Source organism: Athene cunicularia (genome assembly GCF_003259725.1).
Source record: "Athene cunicularia isolate RWA chromosome 14 unlocalized genomic scaffold, athCun1 chr14_part2, whole genome shotgun sequence".
Lineage (NCBI taxonomy): Eukaryota > Metazoa > Chordata > Aves > Strigiformes > Strigidae > Athene > Athene cunicularia.
Window position 1 is genome coordinate 78,807 of NW_020799119.1, and position 19,588 is coordinate 98,394.

At 45.2% G+C, this 19,588-nt stretch overlaps 1 protein-coding gene across 3 annotated transcripts; it reads right to left on the minus strand.

Annotated features, from left to right (window-relative positions):
- Positions 1-1,277: 1,277 nt before the first annotated feature.
- LUC7L (LUC7 like) lies at positions 1,278-19,577 on the minus strand. 3 transcript variants are annotated; one of them, XM_026859381.1, is made up of 12 exons: positions 19,034-19,576; positions 18,659-18,742; positions 17,849-17,943; positions 12,805-12,903; positions 11,987-12,097; positions 11,175-11,318; positions 10,568-10,744; positions 9,623-9,711; positions 5,149-5,178; positions 4,057-4,221; positions 2,981-3,042; positions 1,278-1,640 (listed from the first exon to the last, which is right to left on the minus strand). In XM_026859381.1, the coding sequence occupies exons 2-11, from the start codon at positions 18,666-18,668 to the stop codon at positions 3,015-3,017; spliced, it is 948 nt and encodes a 315-aa protein (XP_026715182.1). In that variant the 5' UTR covers positions 18,669-18,742; positions 19,034-19,576; the 3' UTR covers positions 1,278-1,640; positions 2,981-3,014. The 3 variants fall into 3 exon arrangements, with proteins under 3 accessions (XP_026715182.1, XP_026715180.1, XP_026715183.1); XM_026859379.1 differs by lacking the exon at positions 2,981-3,042 and having other exon boundaries at positions 19,034-19,577; XM_026859382.1 differs by lacking the exons at positions 2,981-3,042; positions 18,659-18,742 and having other exon boundaries at positions 19,034-19,052.
- Between the last annotated feature and the right edge of the window lie 11 nt (positions 19,578-19,588).

Sequence of the window (19,588 nt, forward strand, 5' to 3'; positions counted from 1 at the left end):
GTGCAACACAGATCTTTAATGCGATCAGACCGCGAGAGAACAGCACAGTCACGTACAGGCATCCCGAGAGCGCGCCCGCCGCCCCCCGGGCCCCGCTCTCCCCTCACCCGACACGGAGGTTACAAAAACAATACGTGAAACCGCGGAATTAGTTGTAAAAACGGACAGGGAAGGGGAGTGGGGGTCGCATGCACTAAGGACTAACACCGAGGGGCCGCCGGGAAACCGAAACCGTTAAGCAGCTTATCGGAGTCTCGAAGGGGAAAACCACCCGCGGGACCCTCCCCTCCACCGCACACACGCCTCTACAGCATTTACAGACACTCTCCTGCTTCCCCCGCGTGGAAACGTTAGGAGCGAGCTGTCTTTAATTAAAGATACCTGCCTCGCTGAGCTAACGAGCAGTGGCCAGGCTCACGCCCTGCCAGAGCCCAGCTCGGTGGGCAGCAAGTGCTTTACTCACACAACTCTCACAAAATACCGATCCTCGGGGTCTCGCCTGTGGCTGGCACAGCAAGGCAGCCTTCCTCCCCTAGTGTAAAATAAACCTAGTTACAAATAAGCTAGTTACAATATGCAAATTCCTCCCACACGTGTTAGGACACAGCTGGTGCCTCGGTCCCAGAAACAGTACACACCAACACGGGTGACTCCTTTCCTCGCCCTGCCCTTGGACTTCACCCCGAGTCACCTCTGCCCCTCGGCCACGTCCTGCCTGACTGGCCTTCAAAAAACATACAGCAACACTTTTTTTGCAAGTTGGAAAACTCCACAGAGGAAGCTCTGACTGGAGCGCACAGTAAATAGGCAGACTAGCTGTGGCTGTATTTCTCCATAGAAATGTCTACACCTGGTAACTCATCTGTCAAGGTACTAAAACCAGACTTGAGCACATCTTGGAGATGTACTCCAGCCGACTTGGTCATCCTCACAGAGATGAACAGCTTTCAAAATAGGCAGATCGGGGCCAAATTTTGTCTGTCTTGACTTAGCTGGGCTAGTGAGGCAACTCTCAAATGCTGGAGACATAAAAATGAAGTGGCTAAGCGCTAAAAGGAAAAAAAAACATTCTGAATTTCTTTTAACATATATAAACAGAAGGAAAAAGTAATTAAGTGAGAACCAGTGTTACTGGTGTGCTCACAAAGGGTCAGGTAGATCTTTTGGAAAGGGCTGAAGCGTTACAAACGTCACGGCAGCTCAGGTCTCTGACCCCAGCACTGCCTCGACTGCTGCGTTCGCTGGGTCAGGACAAACACAGTGTGTCAACCACTGGCCTGAATTGGAAACGATCCGTCCAGATTTATTTATTCCTACTAAAACAAAATCCTGTTAAACAGTACGTAACTGTGTCTCTACAAACTCACAGCTATCTGCCAAACAATAAAAATTCCAAACTACAAAAGATGAGTTGTATTCAGTAAATATAAATGGGAAATTTAGGCTTTGTGTAGAATGTTTATCAGACTATTTACAGTGCAACACAGATCGTTTGAGTTCAGATCTCGCCAGCTTCTCTCTCTTCTGATCTCTTGGAACGAGATTTGCCATTTGTGCTCTCGTGCCGCCTCTCAGAAGAGCTCTTCTCTTTTCTCTCTCTGTCTCGTGACTTTTCTCTTGAAGATCGATCTCTAGAAGATCTGAAGTACAAAGCAAACCATCGCTATAAGCTTCACAACTAAAAGAATTTTCAAATACACACAGAATGACATCATCTTTCCCTAAGAGGGCTGTGGCATAACACGAGTTTCTCACAGAAATGTGCTTAAGTACTGTGATGTCGGGAGTGGTGTCCCCCAAGACAGCAACTCTGGCCCCTCTCTGAGTTCTCTTTATGTAAGAGAATGCCAGTTTTGCAGCGCTGAGTGCAGGGCGCAGGCTTTGTTACTCTCTCTTTGGAGTGGTCCTTTCAAACTGTTGCCACAGGGGCTCTCCAAGATCTTCCCTGGGCCACTTATTAGTTTACTGGGCCATACTAAAGTGTCTGCAATTTCTTCCTTGTCTATCACACAGCTTTGTTTCTGTCTTCTGGAGTGGTTTTTCATTATGCTCTAAGCTAGTGGCTTTCTGCTCAACTGCTTTAAATACCAACTGTATTCTTTGGACTCCAACGCTTGCTAAGCCCTGGGCTTTTTACTTTGCATCCTGACAAGCGTTGTCCTCGGCAGCATCCTGGGTTCAAAGTCAGGATGACACAGATTTATATTCACAGCCCACAGCACGGGCTAATCTTTTCACAGCCTGCCTGAATGACAGCTACAGATTTTCAGCAGTGCTTCACTGTATCAGCCCACACAGAATTAAGCAGAAGGCTTCATACTAGGGCCAATCTGAAGAGGCTGTTTTTCTGTATGATTCACGCCAACTTATTGACTAACAGCCTTCAGAAGGGGCTGATCCTGAATGAGCTCTAGAGGCCTACACCCCTTCAGAACTAGGCAGAGGCTTTCACAAACTGCATAGAGCCAGGACAGAAGGACCTGGCAGGTACCTTAGAGGTTCCAGCTTTTATTCATGTTAAGGTTTGGAAATACTGCACCACTGATATATTAAAGCCTTACAGCCCTCTGTATCATGTGAGCCATTTCATTTTCAATAAATTGTGTCTTTTAACCAGAAGACATGAGTCTGATGAGGTTAACGCTTTTCCTGTCCCCACAGCAATGCCTCCTGCCCGTAGTCATCCTACCCCGAGATCTCCAGATCCTGCCACAGGCTCTCCATTTCCTTCTACAAGTGAGACCTCAGACCAGCAGAACCTGAATGCAGGTATCATTAATTCCTGAGGTGAAAAGAGAAGCTATGCTCTTTCAAGAAACAGCTGTTTTTCTGTTTGTTCTCTTGTTTTTATTTTCTTAAACTGATCCTGGTCTCTCCCCAGTTCTCAGTAATTTTGTGAAAGTATGTCACCTAGCCAATCCCCCTACAATCTTGATGGGCTGAATTAAATGTGTTCAAGGTTTTCGAAGTAATCCCTTACCTGCTCTTTAGTAATAGTTATTACAGGGTCTTCCTCACTTCCTAATTGTCCAAACTTCTTTTCTTTATTTTTCATGTTCAAGACAGATTTAAAAAAGGACTTTAGTATCTCAGCCATTGGAGAATCAACAGTATTTACACCCCCCCCTCAATTATTAACAGACTTATTTTTTTAGAACATTATTTCCCTCCCCTTCATCAGTAATCTTTAAAACCTGTTCTCACCCCTTTAGCTGAAGTGACACAAGACACACTGCAGGTTTGTTTCTAGAATTGTACTTGAGTGGTGGTGCCTAAGCAGGTGAGACAGTGCTAAAGCACTCTCCTAGGAGGAGCATTAAAAAAAAGCCAGATCTAACTTCAGCAAGCACCCAGTGATAGACTTGTTCCTAGGCTCAGAAGGGCTATAAGGAAACACAATGATTCCTTTCAATTTTTTCTAATACTCCTACATACGCTTGCCTCATCCTTTGTCCAATACAGTGGGTGTTTTGCCAAGTTTCAGAAGAGACTTAGAACCCTCCTTCGCACTATGGTGCTTCTCCTCAGCAACAGCAGAACGGTATACTCCTCCTCCTGGCTGACTTTTCCCCTCCCTCCAGTGCAGGTTCCTAAAGAAATGTCCATCTCTCGACCAGCTGCCTTCTTACCCTAAATAGACAACTTCCCTCAGATCTCAAATCATACACTTCCTTCCCCATGCCAGCGCTGAAAGCAGCTGGCAAGTGGCCTCCCAGGTACTTGCCTTTTACTGGGGAGACTCAGTTAGCTCAAGCAGGCCTTGGTGCTGCTTCTCATACAAGCAAGCCAGCAATTTCTCAAGGCTCAGTACTACAAATGAGGAAACCAGTTCTATCTCCTAGACTCTCCTCTCAAGCTGGGATCTTGCCCTACTGCTCTCATGTGAGGCCATCTATGAACGGCCACCAGGAAATCCTGCTTTGGCCCAGGAGCTGGTACAGGACACCGCTAACTCGAGAAACCAGTCATACTCCTGCTGGCTCTAAGGGACTGGGGAGGCCCACTGCGACTCCAAGGACTCCCCTTTCCAGAAGCACTCCTGTCAGGAATACATACTTGTGTTTTGAACTCCTGTCTCTGGACCCCCGTCGGTGACCTCTGCTGTGGCTGCGGGAACGGCTCCGGTGGCGTCTGTGTCGGTCTCGGGACCGGGAGCGAGACTTCCGCCGCTCACGGGAAGCTGATCTCGAGCGTCTCCGCCGCCTATCCCGAGACCGGGATCTGAAGAAGACACAGATTGCCTCAGACTCAGGACACAGGCCAGTACGTCTGATCTGTACACCTGAGCTCATCTCAGACATCCCCGAGTAACAAACATCCAGAGCACCAGCACCCAGCCCCCCCAGGCTCATCCCTGCGGCAGAACACCCGCGGGGGGAGCACCTCCCTCCTGGGCCTCATGCTGCCCACAAAATACCAGTGGGTAAATCTGAGTTGCTGGGAAGCTTATATAAAAAGCTCCCATCATTAATGTAAGCATGTGCCAGTGCCTAGAGCAGAGCTTACCACCCGTGCCTCACTCAAAGTGAGGCCTGTATAAGTAGGAGAGAGGCCAAAGTGGCATGTGAAATTACCACAACCCATGTGGCAGTCTGCCAAAGAGAGCCTCCCTTGTGAAAGTACTGTACTTCAGAAGCAGACTTGTTTCAATCTGCTCTAAAAACAAAACAAAGGATGCCAATGTTTATGGAAAGCGGTAGAGAGGAGGATCTCCAGGTATGTTATCACCGAGAGCAGGCTGTCATACCACTAAGGCAAGCTCTTCACAGAGATGTGGGGGCTTTTATCTTGAATCTTCATATTTTTACATCTGAGGTATTATGTATGTAACAAATATATTTTGGACATTTAAAACTACAAAAGTATATTAGGTATTTATTGAAAAAAATCCATCAAGTGCATTCTTAAACATACTCTGGAGGCACACAGCCCCCCCGTCCTGACTGGGCTAGCCACCAGCTGCCTGATAGCCCCAACGGGTCAACTTCAGTTGCACTGGACCACTGAGCTGCCTGAGCAGTAGTCCCCATTTCTTTCAGGGAGGAAAACAGACTGGGGCACTGAGTGAACTCCGTTTGTGAGACTCGGAAAAAACCTCAGCAGCTAGACAGAAACACAAATAGGCCTTTAGGAGAACTGCACACTCACCTTCGACGATCTCTGTTTCTTGATCCAGACCTATAAAGGAGAGGAAAGTTAAGCAAGAGAAGGTATGATATAGTCAGTGGGTTTTCAATAAAACCACCCATTCACCCTGGCAGCTCTTCTGAGCAACACAATGCCCCAAGTAATATGTCCATGAAAAAAAGGCTTGCCAGAAAACCATTAAAACATTTAATTATCTTCAGTTTGGAGGGCAGGAATGGGAATTTTTCAAAAACTGAAGAACTCTGTAGAAACACTAGTTTCTACATGCAGAGCTTCTTGTCAGAACAGAAGAGGTCTACAAACCAATTCAGTCTGTTAAAACACCACAACAAACCTTTCTAACTTTAAGCTTGCTGTTCATATTTGATAGGCACACTTTACGCTCTGCTGTCTAATATCAACTGGATCCCGACTAACATTTTCAAGAAAGAGTACCGTTCTGCAGTCAAAAAGACACTTGACAGTTTTCTGATTTCAATTCCTTTGAGGTAGTTGCAGACTAAAAAGGTTTTAATAAAGAGAAAATACAGGATTTTCTCACTCATCATATTTAACAAACATTAGATGGAAATTTGCATCGATTATTTTTTTTCTTGTTTGGGAAAGATGAGCTAGAGAAAAAAAGGAGACACAAACACAACAGAAAAGTAACCGATACACACAGAAAATCCTTCATCCCAGACTTCGAAAGCAACTTGAGAACAATCATCCAAGCCTCACTATTCTTTCTCACATTTCCATGGCTTCAGAGTTCACGTACGGCACTCTAACCTTCACACTGCAAGCGTTAGCTTTTGACAGTCTGTAAATAACACTGTCACAATTCTTTCAACTTCTGAAGCAAAATTCCTCAGCACCATTTAAAATACTACTCCACGTGAAAGATACACCCTCCCTCTTTCTCTACGGCCACGTCTCGGAAGCAGCCTACACCAAAACTTCACACGCTGTCTGAATGGTCTCTTTCTGCTTTAACTGAGCAGCAGCCAGTCTCCTTGTTTAGCAACTTAAGAGACTCACTCTTGTAACTGCTCCCATCTCCCCACTGCGTACAGACTCACAGGCCACGTTCCAGTTACACAGCCACAGAGCTGTTCTGGCACTGTAACAGGAGATGCAGCTGAAAGTTACCCACAGGCAAAACTTTAAAAAGCAAGAGAGAAACATCTATTTTGATAATATCATTTAAAATCATACCTGGATAAGACAAGATTAAGAGAATCAGTGTGCACTGACATTCCTTCACAAGAAAATGGGATTGTTCAGTCACAGTAGAAAGAAAAACGCACCCCCACAATTTAGAAAGGAATTCAGGTAGAAAGACTGTGTAAGAGGTAGAGCTGAACTTGGAGTCAGGCAAATGAACCACGCGCTGACGTAACACACAAGACGACCAGATGAAGGAAAAGCTGATAAACCAGGAGAGCAAGGCAATAAACACACACCTCCTTTTTCAGGAAACAGAACCTGACAGAGCAGCAGGACCTCCTGTAGATGCCTGGCAAGCAGCTGAGTTTCTTTTGGTGGCTGTAATTACTCCAAGTTCTTAATGTTCTTTTCCTCCTGATCACTTTATTCTGAATCACCAGTGCACACATCCACACAAAGCCATTTGACATCCCCTTGAAAAACCTGGCTGCCCTTCCATGCCTATGATCTGATATGAGCAGGAGTTCAAACAAACTCCCAGTAATCACTTCCTAGTGCTAGACTTCAGAATTCAGGAAGCATCCAACAAAACAGCACTTTCCTTATTAGCCTGAATCAGTATACAGCAGGAGACAGGAGAAGCCTGATGTCCAGAGAAGTGAGAGGCTGAGTATATTTCTTATACCCCCCCCCCTCTCTTTTTTGTCCCTGCATCACAGAGCCTATGTGCTAAGTTTCATAACTTGTGTTTTGTGCAACTTATTACAAAGGAAATCCCTTTGGCAACTCCACCTAAACTTGTTTGCTGGCATACTCTGGAAGTAAATACTGAGCTCTGCACTCCAAGCATGCTATCACAGAATTTCAGTCTTAAAGAGATCACTGGGTAGCCAGCAGTCACCAGCAACACCAAACAACACAGGACTTCATGTTTATTTACCACTGGGGGTGACAACCCAGTTCACTCATTCCTATGTGGAAATCACAGTTTAGTTGCAAAATTAATATAAAGTCTGTGAGAGCTAGAGTTTCACAAGTGACTCTACAGGTTTCCATAGTACGTCACAGTGCCTGCAAGTCACCAAAGACTTCTCAAAGTCAAGTGGTACTCCTTTTCTTACTGAGTAACACTGTGAGGATATGACAGGAAGAGTTATGAAGGAAACATGTTTTCTATGGTTCCTTAAAGTACCAAGCCCTGGTTAAGAGAGGTACTCTGAAAGGCAGAAGTCACCAAATAGGTTTTGATGAAAAAATGCCCTGTAAGCATGGTGCTGTGCAGCTCCCAGCAGAGAAGGTGCTGAGAAATCAAGAAATCTGGGCTCTGGTCCCAGTTCTGACACTGAGTATGCACTGGGAAAACTATTTTCCTTCTTTGGATCAAGTTCTCCTTTTGGAGAGGCAAATAATTAGACCCCCTCTGTATGGTAGTCCTGGCTCCTTCACACCACGCTTTTCTTCAGTATCTGAACAGAGGAGCATACAGGTGCCTCCACACAGAGCGAGAGCAAAGCCTGGCCACAGTCTCTAAGTAGTGCCACATATGGAACCAGCAAGAACTCTGACTTCAGGCCAACTCAATGCAGTTCTTAAACCCTTCGTATTTAAAGCATTAAATAAATTCAAAAGTGGCCCTCAAATCCCCTCATCAGATGAGCCCACAGATGGGCTACCTGTGAACACAAGAGGCTTAACTCTCACGAACTAAGGGATTGGTGGTGGTTTGGTTTTTTTTTTTAAATGACAAAACCAAAACCACCGACGTGCCATAGGAGGAAGAAAGGCAGCATTCTGGGGAGGTGCTGACCAACTAAGAGATCCAGAGGACTCCTCCTGAAGGCAACTCTGCTGAGCGATGAAATGACTTCCAGGAAGAAGCACCATGGAGCCAGACACACTGACTCCGGGTCAGACATGGTCCTACCATGCGTCAGAACGAGCGTGCCAGGAGGCAGCTGCATGGGATGACACTTCCTGTTTCATTTCCATCTTTCTGTCCATAGCAACAGCATACACCAGTGCCTTTTGATTAACTCCTGCACTCATCAGCCAGTTCCAGATTTTACAGCTCCCAATTGTAACTGCATTATTGACAATCTTGCATGGATGCCAGGAAGGTGTGAGGCTCTACGTGAAGTGCTGCAGTTCAGGAGAAAGCTGCAGCATGAACTGGTGTTTCACAAGACACCAGGCAATCCACAGGGAGAGAGAACTCACATAAAGCACCTTAAATGGAGAATGCGTAACAGTTTGGGGCTTGCATCTTCACAGTACAACAATATCACCAAGCTGCAGACCACAGAAAACCAAGCTTTGATTCTGGTATTTCTTTGCTAGCATTTCCAGCACATATACCCAGAAGCCACACATCTTAGAGCGTACTGGAGTTATGTATCACATATGCCTCACACACGGGTGGCTGAAACTCACTCTTCGGCTGACACTAAGGGTCAAAAAGAGTTCTCCATAGGCAGCAAGGGTGGGGTTTTTTGATGCAAGCAGTACAAGAGGAGAAACACATGAAGTAACTGGGGAGATGTTGTGACGAGAACAGCATTCCTACGCATCCACCTTCTCTGCCTGACCACTGCAAATACCACCCTCTCCACACCAGGCTGTTTAACTGAGCTGTTTACACACAAGATGCCTGTTCAGTTCTAATACAGAAGAAACATTTTTCCAGTTCAGCTGGCAAAGATGCAGAAGAGCTTGTCCTGAGAATACCAATGTTGCAGCCACTCCCACTGCTCAAGAATTATACATGTATGAGCAGAAGGTGACACATACGGCCACAACCACCAGAAGCAGCCACTCTTTGGGATCCCTGGGTTTGGAAGTGTTTTCCAAAGCTGTGCCAAAAGCACCTCACTGTTATTGTAGAAAAGCTTCGGAGCAAGACAGGCAGCCCACTGTCTGGCTCACGGATATCAGCACCATTCTGTTGTCACCTCCTAGCCCAGAAGTGATGAGGGCTCTCCAGGGAATTGCTGTCTGACTAATGCCTTTTGAACAGATCTGTGAGGGCATTTTATCCAGACTCAGATTCCCAAAGATAGGGACTAGACCAGTATAAGCCTGAAGGCTACAAGGAGCTCACATCTTCCAGATACACAATAGAGGTTACAACAATACACACAACCACTCTAAGGAGGGGGTTTGTGCATTTGTTTTCATCTTTAACTGAATGCCACGGTGCTCACACAGCATCTGGAGCACGTCCCACAGCTACTCCAGCAGCAGATGCTGCTTTCCTGCAATGCTCAGACAACAGAAATGAGACTATTTCAAAACTAACTTCATGAACCAGTTATCAGCTTCTACTTACCGTCTGCCCATTCTCTCCTCTCGTTCTCTCTCCTCTCTCCGTCTCAAACGATCCTGGTTTCTCTTCTCTTGCTTTTCTGCCACTGTTTTCTAGGAAAAAAGTCCACATCATATTTCAGCCATATAGTAACAGGTTAGAGAGACCTGCAGGAGACTATTCTGATAGTAAGACAAAGGTAGCAAGACAAAGAACCATTTCATTGCATTTTATGTGCTAGTCAAGATCTCTAACAAGGCTCTCATTTTCCTTACAACTTCACTAACACTCATCAGTGCAAGAAATGCCACTCCCTACTCTGCTCTGAGTGCCTGTGCTCTAAGAGACAAGCCCATAAGCTTTGAGGCAAGGGATTACTTCAGCATGAGTGCACACAAAACAAAATGAAACAGTGCCCTGGCCTTGTGCCACCGATCAACTGGGGCACTGACCTCAATATACTGCCTAAGGAATAAGGCACAGGAACCACAACTCTTCTTTGAGCATCCTAAAGGCCTCGGCTTGCAAGCAAGGCCAGTACCGCGACTCCATTACAAACAATTTCAGAAAACTTCTAATTGCTCCAGCTACTAAAGGCCTTTTTCACTGACAGCACTATGAGAAACTTCAGTTCAAGCATTTCGTCAAGAGGTCTCAGTCAAAAAACCCACAGTGACCAACTGCAGCCATATCAGTTGGAAAAAACACAGGTGACTGTACCAGTGCTCTAAGGAATCAATGACAACAATTGTCTGGTTTGACTAATTATAAGGGTACATATTTAGTTACCCAGAAGTGACAGAACAGAACCCATGATGAGGCTAAGCAAACCTCCATTTGAAGTTTCAGGGATTCTGCAAACAGAAATTTCTGGGCTTTTACAAGCACTGCACAAAGAATTCTTTATTAATTTAATAGAAGCATTGAACATCTTTAAACTACAAGAAGGTTTAAAACAGAGATGATTACCCTCAGCTGATCCAGTTTCTCACGGATCTGAATGAAACCCAAGTGTAATTTGCCTCCAAAGTGGTCAGCGAGACGCCGGTCGTTGTCATGGAGACCCAGATATGCTGAACAGACTTCACACACACGCAGCTTCTGCTGCTGGAAACTGGATGCAGGCATTGAATTTCGGTATTCTTCCTAAAGGGAGGCAAAAAGCCACGCAAATGTTAGGAAATCCTTATATAGTCACAACCCTCCAGGGAAACCCCTGCAAAGAATTGCACTGCCGCTTTCAAGAATCAAAAAACCCACCCTCAGTATAAAGGAGGTGACAAACACAATGCAAGCACAGTTAATCTGTTATATCCCTGCAAGTGACTAGTGACCAGATATTTCACAGCACAAATCCCTTCCTGACCCAGACAGCTCTCTTCACTAAATAGAAGTTTCTAAAAAGCTTTTCTTCAACTACCACACTACACTGCCAACTGCTTGCTGGCACATGGCTGACACTGAAAAAGGAGGTGCTGGCCACACTGGAAAAGAGGTAGGACCCGCCCAGCTATCTGTCATGTACTCAGCCTAGCCCAGTCCACCATTACAATTCCTAGGAAAACCAGTGACATACCTCTGCCTCTTTCTTTTTCGCTCGGACTTTCTCCACTTCCATCAGGATCTTTTGAGACTCATCGACATTTCCTTCAGCTCCCAGCTGTTCAGCTTTAGCTAGGAGTTTTCCAATGTCTTCATTCAGCTCATGTACTTTCTCCGCCTAAAGAGAATAGTGTTTTTTTAATGAGACAAAAGACTTGCTAAGGCTTGCAGAATGACTCTTCCATATTTCTCTAAAAAAATATTGTTTAAAAAAAGCAGTCAGTGAAAGATGACTATAAATCTCCAAAAGCCAAAGGAGTTCCAACAAGAAGGGACTGGTGGGCCAAGCACTGGCAATGCAATCACAGACACATAGCAAAGAGAGGAACTGGACACAGAGGACATCATCAGCTCTACTGCAAACACCAGCACGTTTCTGGCTTGCAGGACAGGACAGAGTCCGCAAAACCAGCTTCACAAGTGCTCTGTATGGTCCTGAAGAAGCCAGTTCCCAAAGAGGAAACTCCATGAGCATTTACTAAGTGAAAAGACAACACTCATGGGATGGATTTACTATCCTAAGCTACTACATTAACACCGAATAGCAGGGCAGGGGGAAACCAATATGCTTTTATCGCCAAGCTAAAGCAACCTATTTTAGAGTTCATGTTTTATGCTACCGTGCCCCTCTGAACCAGTAAGTTCACCACAAGAACAGCCAGAGCAGCATTTGAGGATGGCTGGAATCTACAAGGCTGTTGTAGAGCTTAACTTCCCAGTATCAAGTGTCAGAGGCAACAGAGCACCAGTGCTCTCACACAGACTTCCAGAACAGACGTTTAATACCTTTGCAGACACTTCAGCACTGATCTCTTCCTGCGTCTCCGCCAGGCGTTTCTTGGCCAGTTCTGTTCTCCTATCACACTCTGCAATGAAGGATTCCAGGTGATCCATCGCCTGCATGTTCAGACAAAGAACTGTGTGAATAAAGTGCTCTCCGTGCCAGCTAGCTCTGACAGCCAACAGCTAGCTGGTGCCATCCCTGTGTAATGCACAAACAACCTCAAGAACAGATGCCTTGAGAAAAAATATGACACACTGCAGAAAAAGAAAAGTTTGATCCCTGCCCTTAAGTCTGTCATCCATCTGGAACCTGACACGGTTCCTTTACTCTGACACGTAACAGGATGCTCACATGAAGACAGCTTTGCACTGGAACTTAAAACACATAAGCAACAGGTGCAAAGACAAAAGCACTGGAATAACATAAAAAGGGAAGACAGGATTGCTCTTTCACTTGATGTGTTCCATAATAGAAAGCTAAATCTGGCAAAAGTGAAACCACAGAGCTGCCAGCTTTTAATGTCAGCTCTCCTGGGACAGGCCACCAGGTTACAATGACCTGGTAGAGAGCAGCAGGTGTGGGATGCAAGGAATGCCAGAGGAGCCTCCCAGCTGGCTGGACTAATGGGGTTGCAAGGGCTGCAATTACTTTTATAATTTCAATTCAGGAATCACTGGCATTCGGGTAGAGGCTGCACATTCTTGTCAGATAACACATCAAGTAACATGGCTAGCTGAAATGCCCACTGACTTCTATTGTTCAGCCAAATAACTTCAAGAGGCAGTTTTCACAAAAGTAACTACAATTTCTCTGTACTCACATCCAGCTCAAAAAACAGATCTCTCTCTTTACTTGCAATCTCATAATCTGCTCGGAGTGCCAAGTCATGGATCTTTGTACACTCTCCCAGGTCCATTCGCTGTTGAAAAGAAAAAGGAAAAATCAATGTAAGAACCCTCCATGATGGCAATAAGCAGCAGATACTTAACCCTTGTCAACCACATCATATCAAAATACAGCCTCTTTAGGAAGAAAAGCTTCATCTTAACCTGTCAGTAACAGAACTAGCCAGAAGAACAATGTGCTTGCTAGAACCCCTCTTTTAGGTGTTCCTGGAACAACATTAAACCACCCCAAATGGTCCAAGTCCAATTCTGCTCTAGGTCACAGCACAGCCTTAGGAATTGCTCTGGGAGGGAGCTGGGCAGGCGCAGCACGCTGCAGCAACTCCTTTAACATTCACCAATCCCAAATGCCTCCTATTACAGAGCGACAGCACAGCAAAACATACAGCTCTGCACCCTGTTTAAAGCTACCCAAAAAGCACGTCTGTGTCAGGACTAGCCCTAGTACCATATTCTATAGTAACATACAGAACCAAATCACAGAACACAGACAGAATGTTTCCTGTCGACAACAAGCAGACTTTGGGGAATAAGGGCTATGGCCAGCAGAAAAGCACAAACCCATACTCGGCAACAGACTCATATCCTACAGCTAGCCCCTTCCCACATTCAGCTGCAGCCTGGAATTTTAAAAACCTGCCCAGCAAAGCTAATGCCTATGCATAAGCCCATCTAATGAGAGACTTCTTGAGAGCATCTCCCTTCCCAGAAAGCTCTGACTTGCATGCTGCCCTTCATTCATTGCCATCAATGCTATTTAAATTTATTTTTCTCCAACTTAGTGGTTAATCACCACACTGCTCTCAAAACATGGAAACCGCATTTCAACATTATCAATATGTAATAGAGAACATTTCTCTTATTCTTAAAACAGAAAAAGAATATGACATTTTGAAAGCCAAACTAATAGAAGGCCTAAGTGTTGAGCCACAGTACAAATGGCAGGGTACATGTCATCAGTCACCCAACCTCCTCTCTCCTGTCACTACCAGTCCCAAGGAGCCCAAACCTGAACACAGAACAACAGGTGCCAACTCACTGAAATGCAGAAAAAACTAAATACAGCTAAATCTGGATCAACACAGGATCCCTGTGGAACATCACAACTAGAGCTGGGGGTGCCAAGGTCACCGCTGCGAAGCACTGCACTCGGACAGCAGCAGTGGAAGTGTTTAGAATGAAGCAAAGCAACTAAAGCAAGCTCCACCAGGTAACGCTCTGGGTTTCAGCAGTTACCCGTTATTAGCTTTTCTTTTTTAAACAAAGAAAACAATTCCGGATGACTTGCCACTATTTAGTCTTCCTCATTTTGCTCAGATTTCTCAGAAACAGAAGGCCATAGGCAGCAGGCTACAGAAACAGACACTGTATCCAGGAATAAGTCCTGCTGTGCTCTCTTAATGGTAGAAATCTAATGCCTACCAAAAAAAAGCATTTGGTACTCTCAGAGCTTAATCACATTTATCTTCAGGCAAGCCTCTTCAAAGAATTCTAACAAACTATTGTTATTTTACCACAAAAATAACTTTCCATGATGTGACTTAAATCTTTTATAGTTATTCTACTGAGATCTTTTTCCAATATAGGGAGAAAATAGCAATATTAGATGTGATTGTCACAGATCATGAAATATCTGAACTCTTCTTGCAAGCTGAGCCACTCGCTCCACTTCAGAGAAGGGGCTCTAACCCACAACTTCAGAAGAGCCGACAGTGTGCTCCATATTCCTCTCCCTCTTTGTTAAAAGGCAACAAAATCCCTCAACCTCTTCCTCTTGGGGAAGAACATTCAGGTCTCACCGGCATACGAACCTCAAGTCTCCCTCCATGTCCTTGGAGGTGATTTAGGTGCATGGAGATTTTCACAGGTATTGCTCACTGGCAGGTAAGATCACTAGCCCTTTGGTCTCAAAGAATCCTCTCGTCACAGGGAGGCCTGTCATCGAGTACTCACCCTTGCCAGCAGCGATCATGGCTTGCTCCAGTCAACACCCATGGCTGGTTTATAATTACAGGTATTTGAGACAGGTAACCAGCAGAGCCTGAGGAAGGATTTAACCCCCCATACACACAAAGATTCAATACATTTACATGCCACTGACAATTACTCCTGCTCACATTTGCTGAGCAATCCACATTCTGAGGTACCTCTTATGACCGCCACTAAACTGCTAACTCACCAGAAAGTCTACTTCCGTGAAGGCAGCTCTGTGGTAGTATTCAGAGCTGCAGAATTTCACCCAAGTGGAAAAGGAAAGTGCAGACTCCCACGAAAAAATTCCTCAACCTACAAACTTCAGCTCACTCTTAACTCCCAGTGGGGAACACAGTTAATTCCCTGAATGTAATTTCCAAGCTATGTTCTACCTGGGCAGCTTTCAGAAGCATCTGTCCACTTGTTAGTGGAGCTAAAATTCAGGATTACTAGCTGGTGCCATCTCTGAATGTGCTGCAGTACTTCCACTGTGAGAAATATGCTTACCCTTAGCTACAGAGCTAACTCAGTGCTGGCCAGTAACAATCTAGATGACAAGTCCCCTGACAACAGCACATGAGCATACTAAACCAACTTGTGTTCTCCCAGAATTTTCCTCCTTTCTCATGGAGAGCAAAGAGAAGCACTGTAGCTTATTTAGCAACAAGTTTCTGGGGTCAAAGGCTCCTACGACCAGGAACACCAGCACACAAACAAAGCAAACATCAACATGCCTGCTACAACTCTCAGGAATACTCCAGAGCTTTACTTACAGCCTGGACTCCTCTTACTCTGCACCTGAAGGTCAGTGAATGGGTCTCCATCACATTTCAAGGAGCACAGCTACCCAAGGGATCCAGCTTCCTGCTCATCTCCAATCAGCCTCCCACTAAGGGATATCTGCACACATGAAGGATGCAGCAATAACAATGCCTTCGGGGGAAAGATGTAACATAACCAGCACCAGAAGGCTTAGAGCATCTGTTGGAAGGTTCCAAAAAGATCCAAGGTCCTGATTTCTGCAGTAATACACACCCAGAGACAGATTCAGCTGAGGCTGATTCACCCTCACAGCTCTTTCCTTAACAGAGCAGCGTAAGATGCCAGTGAACCTGACCGAGATCACGAGGAAAGCCTGCACCTTCCAGTTAAGTTTCATTCTGTGCTGGTACTGCTGACAGCTGAAACGCTGCTCCTGTTCCAGACACCACATGTTCCTTCAACACAGGTCGGTAGCACCAAGACTTTTTCTTGCCCCCAAGCTGCTGACAGCAGTGTAGAGCTCCACCGCCACTTAAAGGCCTCCACAAGATCACCTGAGTGATCCACAAGATCACCTTCACAGAAGCAGCCTTCCCTACTGCTCCCGCATGAGATTCCTGAGCATAAACTCCACAGCAAGAAGGAAGAGACAACTCACTGCAGACAAGTAACAAAAGAAGCAAGAGAAACAGATTTCTCAAAGTGTGTCTCCACCCCAGGAGGCTCACAACACATCTGGACACCTTAAACTTCCTCCGTGCTTTGGCACTAGCTCCAACAGTCACGCACTTAATTCAACCCCTTCAACTCACCGTTTACCTTCTTCCTGAAAACGTGCCAGAGGAGGTAGAAGGCAGCCCGCATCTACAAAATATCGTTTGGGCCCCCCCAAAAAATGTTGTAGAATCTTGTGTTAAAAAAATATACCCTAACCATAGTGACCTGCATGAAGGATGGAGGTGGGCAGAAGGTGATTTAAGCAGCTTAAAAATTCTGAAATGGAAGCGAGGTGATACAGAGGCTGATGGAGCAATTGCTGAAAAATACATCTGAGCTTCAAATTAATAAAAAATACAGAGATATACAGAGGTTGGTATCAACTCCTTCAATCTTATTCTGTAACAGCAGCCACTGAGAAGCTAAAGTTTGAGCATTCAGAGCCAAGGCAGATTTTGCTGAAGCTCTTTCTAGTAGTGCTGTCAGAGCCTTGCTATCACGGCGGCACAGAGGAAGGAGTGCCAGCCCTCCCCTTTGTTGGCAACCCACTGCGTCAAACCCAGCTCTTGAAATGACAGCAGGAAGGGCTATAAATAATTACAGTATCTTTAAACAATCTGGTTAAGTGAACGGACAATATGAATCGCCACAGTATTTAGTGTCAAACAGTGAGGGTAAAGATTGGTTTCAAACATACATATTCATCTCCATCATGCAACTCAGTAACACAGCAACAATTACAGAAGACAAGGGCTGTTTTCTTTTGAAAGTCAGACTGTAACTTTCTTCTGGGCACTTCAACTGAACGCTTACTTTGCAAGATCTCACTGTTAAAAGCCTATGTCACCTTTTGCTCTCGGAGAGAGCATGTGAGCCAAACCTTTGAAAATCGGCCAGCTCTGTCCCCAGAGGAGAGCAGCAAAGGAGCCGACCCAACTGTTTCAAACCAGTCAGGCAGCGTGACACACTGCTCAGACCAACCAACAACAAAGGCAAAGTCAGCCTGAGCTGTAACCTGCCATTAGCACGCCAACCAGTAACGATGAAAAAGCTGCCGTTCCACCCCGAGAACATCACATGGGTTGAGAGAGGAGACTGAAAAATCTCTGAGGATTAAGGATTATTGCAGCTGGTAAGAAGAAACTTTCTCACCTGAAGATGCAACAGTGAACTAGAGCACCCAGGACAGCAGGTTAGCTACAATCTTGTGACCTCCACAGGCCAAGTTTCAGGCCCTAATCATCTCAAAAAGGTAAGAGAGAAATAATTTTGCAACTTCACGTGGGATCGTGAGAGAAAAAAAAAACATTTCGAGCAAATCCTGAGTGCTACTGCCTTTGAGGTTCCATACACAGGTCACAGAAACCAAAATTAAAACTGTGACTGCTTCTTGGGCACAGCAAGTCTGATCTCTCCTAAAAGTTACCTACAATGCACAGACAAGCCCTGAAGAGCTGTTCCAATGTCTGCCTCACCAGAATTCCTTATTACAGAGAATATACTTACTGTTCCGGCCAGGATATCATGCGGACAGCAATCCAGAAGGTGGCTCTTGCAAACACGATCGTCTGTAAACTTCACCCTTTGTCTGGTTTCATCTCCTGAAATTCATTTGTGGTTTTAAATAAGGAGACATTAGAATACCGATAAGAGAACAAAGACGTCGGTATGATCATTTCGCCTCAATATGCAGATTAAAATACTTGGTGTTCCTGCTCCCCAAAATTACTTGAAAAAAAGCTTAGAGCATAACAGGATATTCTGGAACACTTATAATTGGCAACAAACACTATTTTAGCATTTATTCATCCAGTACACCATGTTAAACACAGTGTTGGCGAGCCAAGTAACATCCAAGGCCTGTCATCCATATAAAGAGACAGCACAGCCAGAAGAGAAAAAAGGAGACAGACAGTCTGGCTCGCAGCCAAAGCTCCCCCCCCCTTTTTTTTTTTACTGAGGAAGGGGCAGGAGGTACCAAAACCCACGCTATCGAAAGGCCATGAATCACAAAACAAGGCTGTGCTGGACAGCTTTTATAGGCAATTGCCATTTGCTCATCTGATAATTAAAATATCGGTCCATTTGGCTTGAAAACCAAATATGCAGTGTGCTTTCCAAGGCCGTGCAAAGACGAATCTCGTAGGTCTTGGCCTGGAACACGAAGCGTGCTTCCCACCCACGTCCCACCCTCAGGAGACATTTTACACTCAGGAGCCACTTAAACAAGACAATATCAGAAAAGCAAAAAAATAAAAAATAAAAAAAGAAACAAAGTTAGTCAATACACACTGCGAGCTCCAACATATACTATACCCATCTGCATTCTTCAAGACCTCAGCTGCAGAATTTTATGCCCACTGTTGAAAAGTTTTAAAGGAAAAGTTTTCTTGCCCACACCTGCAGTAAGGAAGTCAGGGGAATGATACATAAAAGTAAAGGCAAAGTGGTAATGGTATGTGACAATTTTAAAGCTCATCTGTGTATATGACACAGGTATGTGTAATACTAAAGTATGAATATAGTTTAGGATTCACAAGCATCCAGGAATAATGTTGTGTCTACTGAAAATTGTTTTCTTTTTTTAATTTTTTTTTTCTTTCTAAGCTACACTTTTAAAGTTACTTGTGAAAAAAAAGCAAACACTTTTTTTTTTTGTTATAACAGCTTTAAAAATTGGTTGTGACTCACGGCTCGATGAACATGAGGCTTTTCTGCAACTCCCTTGCAGATTGATGTAGGCAGGCAAAGATACACTGAACCTTTATAAATAAAATAGAGGGGCCACAATTGTTCAGTTTGTATGAAATAAAAATATGGGAAGCAATTCAATAGCAACTCAATACACGAAGAAAGAAAAGCACTTATTCACTTACGAAACGAAGTGCAAAGTACCTCAACAGCCCTACTAATGTGCCAAAGGGAATTTAAGTACTCAGCAAGTCGCAGAAGGGAGATACAAACCGCAGCGGGTACATATTTCGCAGAGGCTGCCACATTTTTCTTGGACAACAACTACAGCGGCCGGCTCCTGCAGGCACACCTACCTACACGCCTCTGTATGTACGGCGCGGCCTGGGCACGGAGCTTTCCCTAAAACCTCCGCGGCAGCCGGGCCCGGAGCGGCGGGCTCCTCCCGGGGCTGGGCCACGCCGGGCGCTTTCTAGGGCCGGGGGCGAGGCGGGCTCCTCCGCCGGGCAGGCCTACCCCTACCGGGCTCCCTGTGCCGAGCTCGCTAGGCCGCCC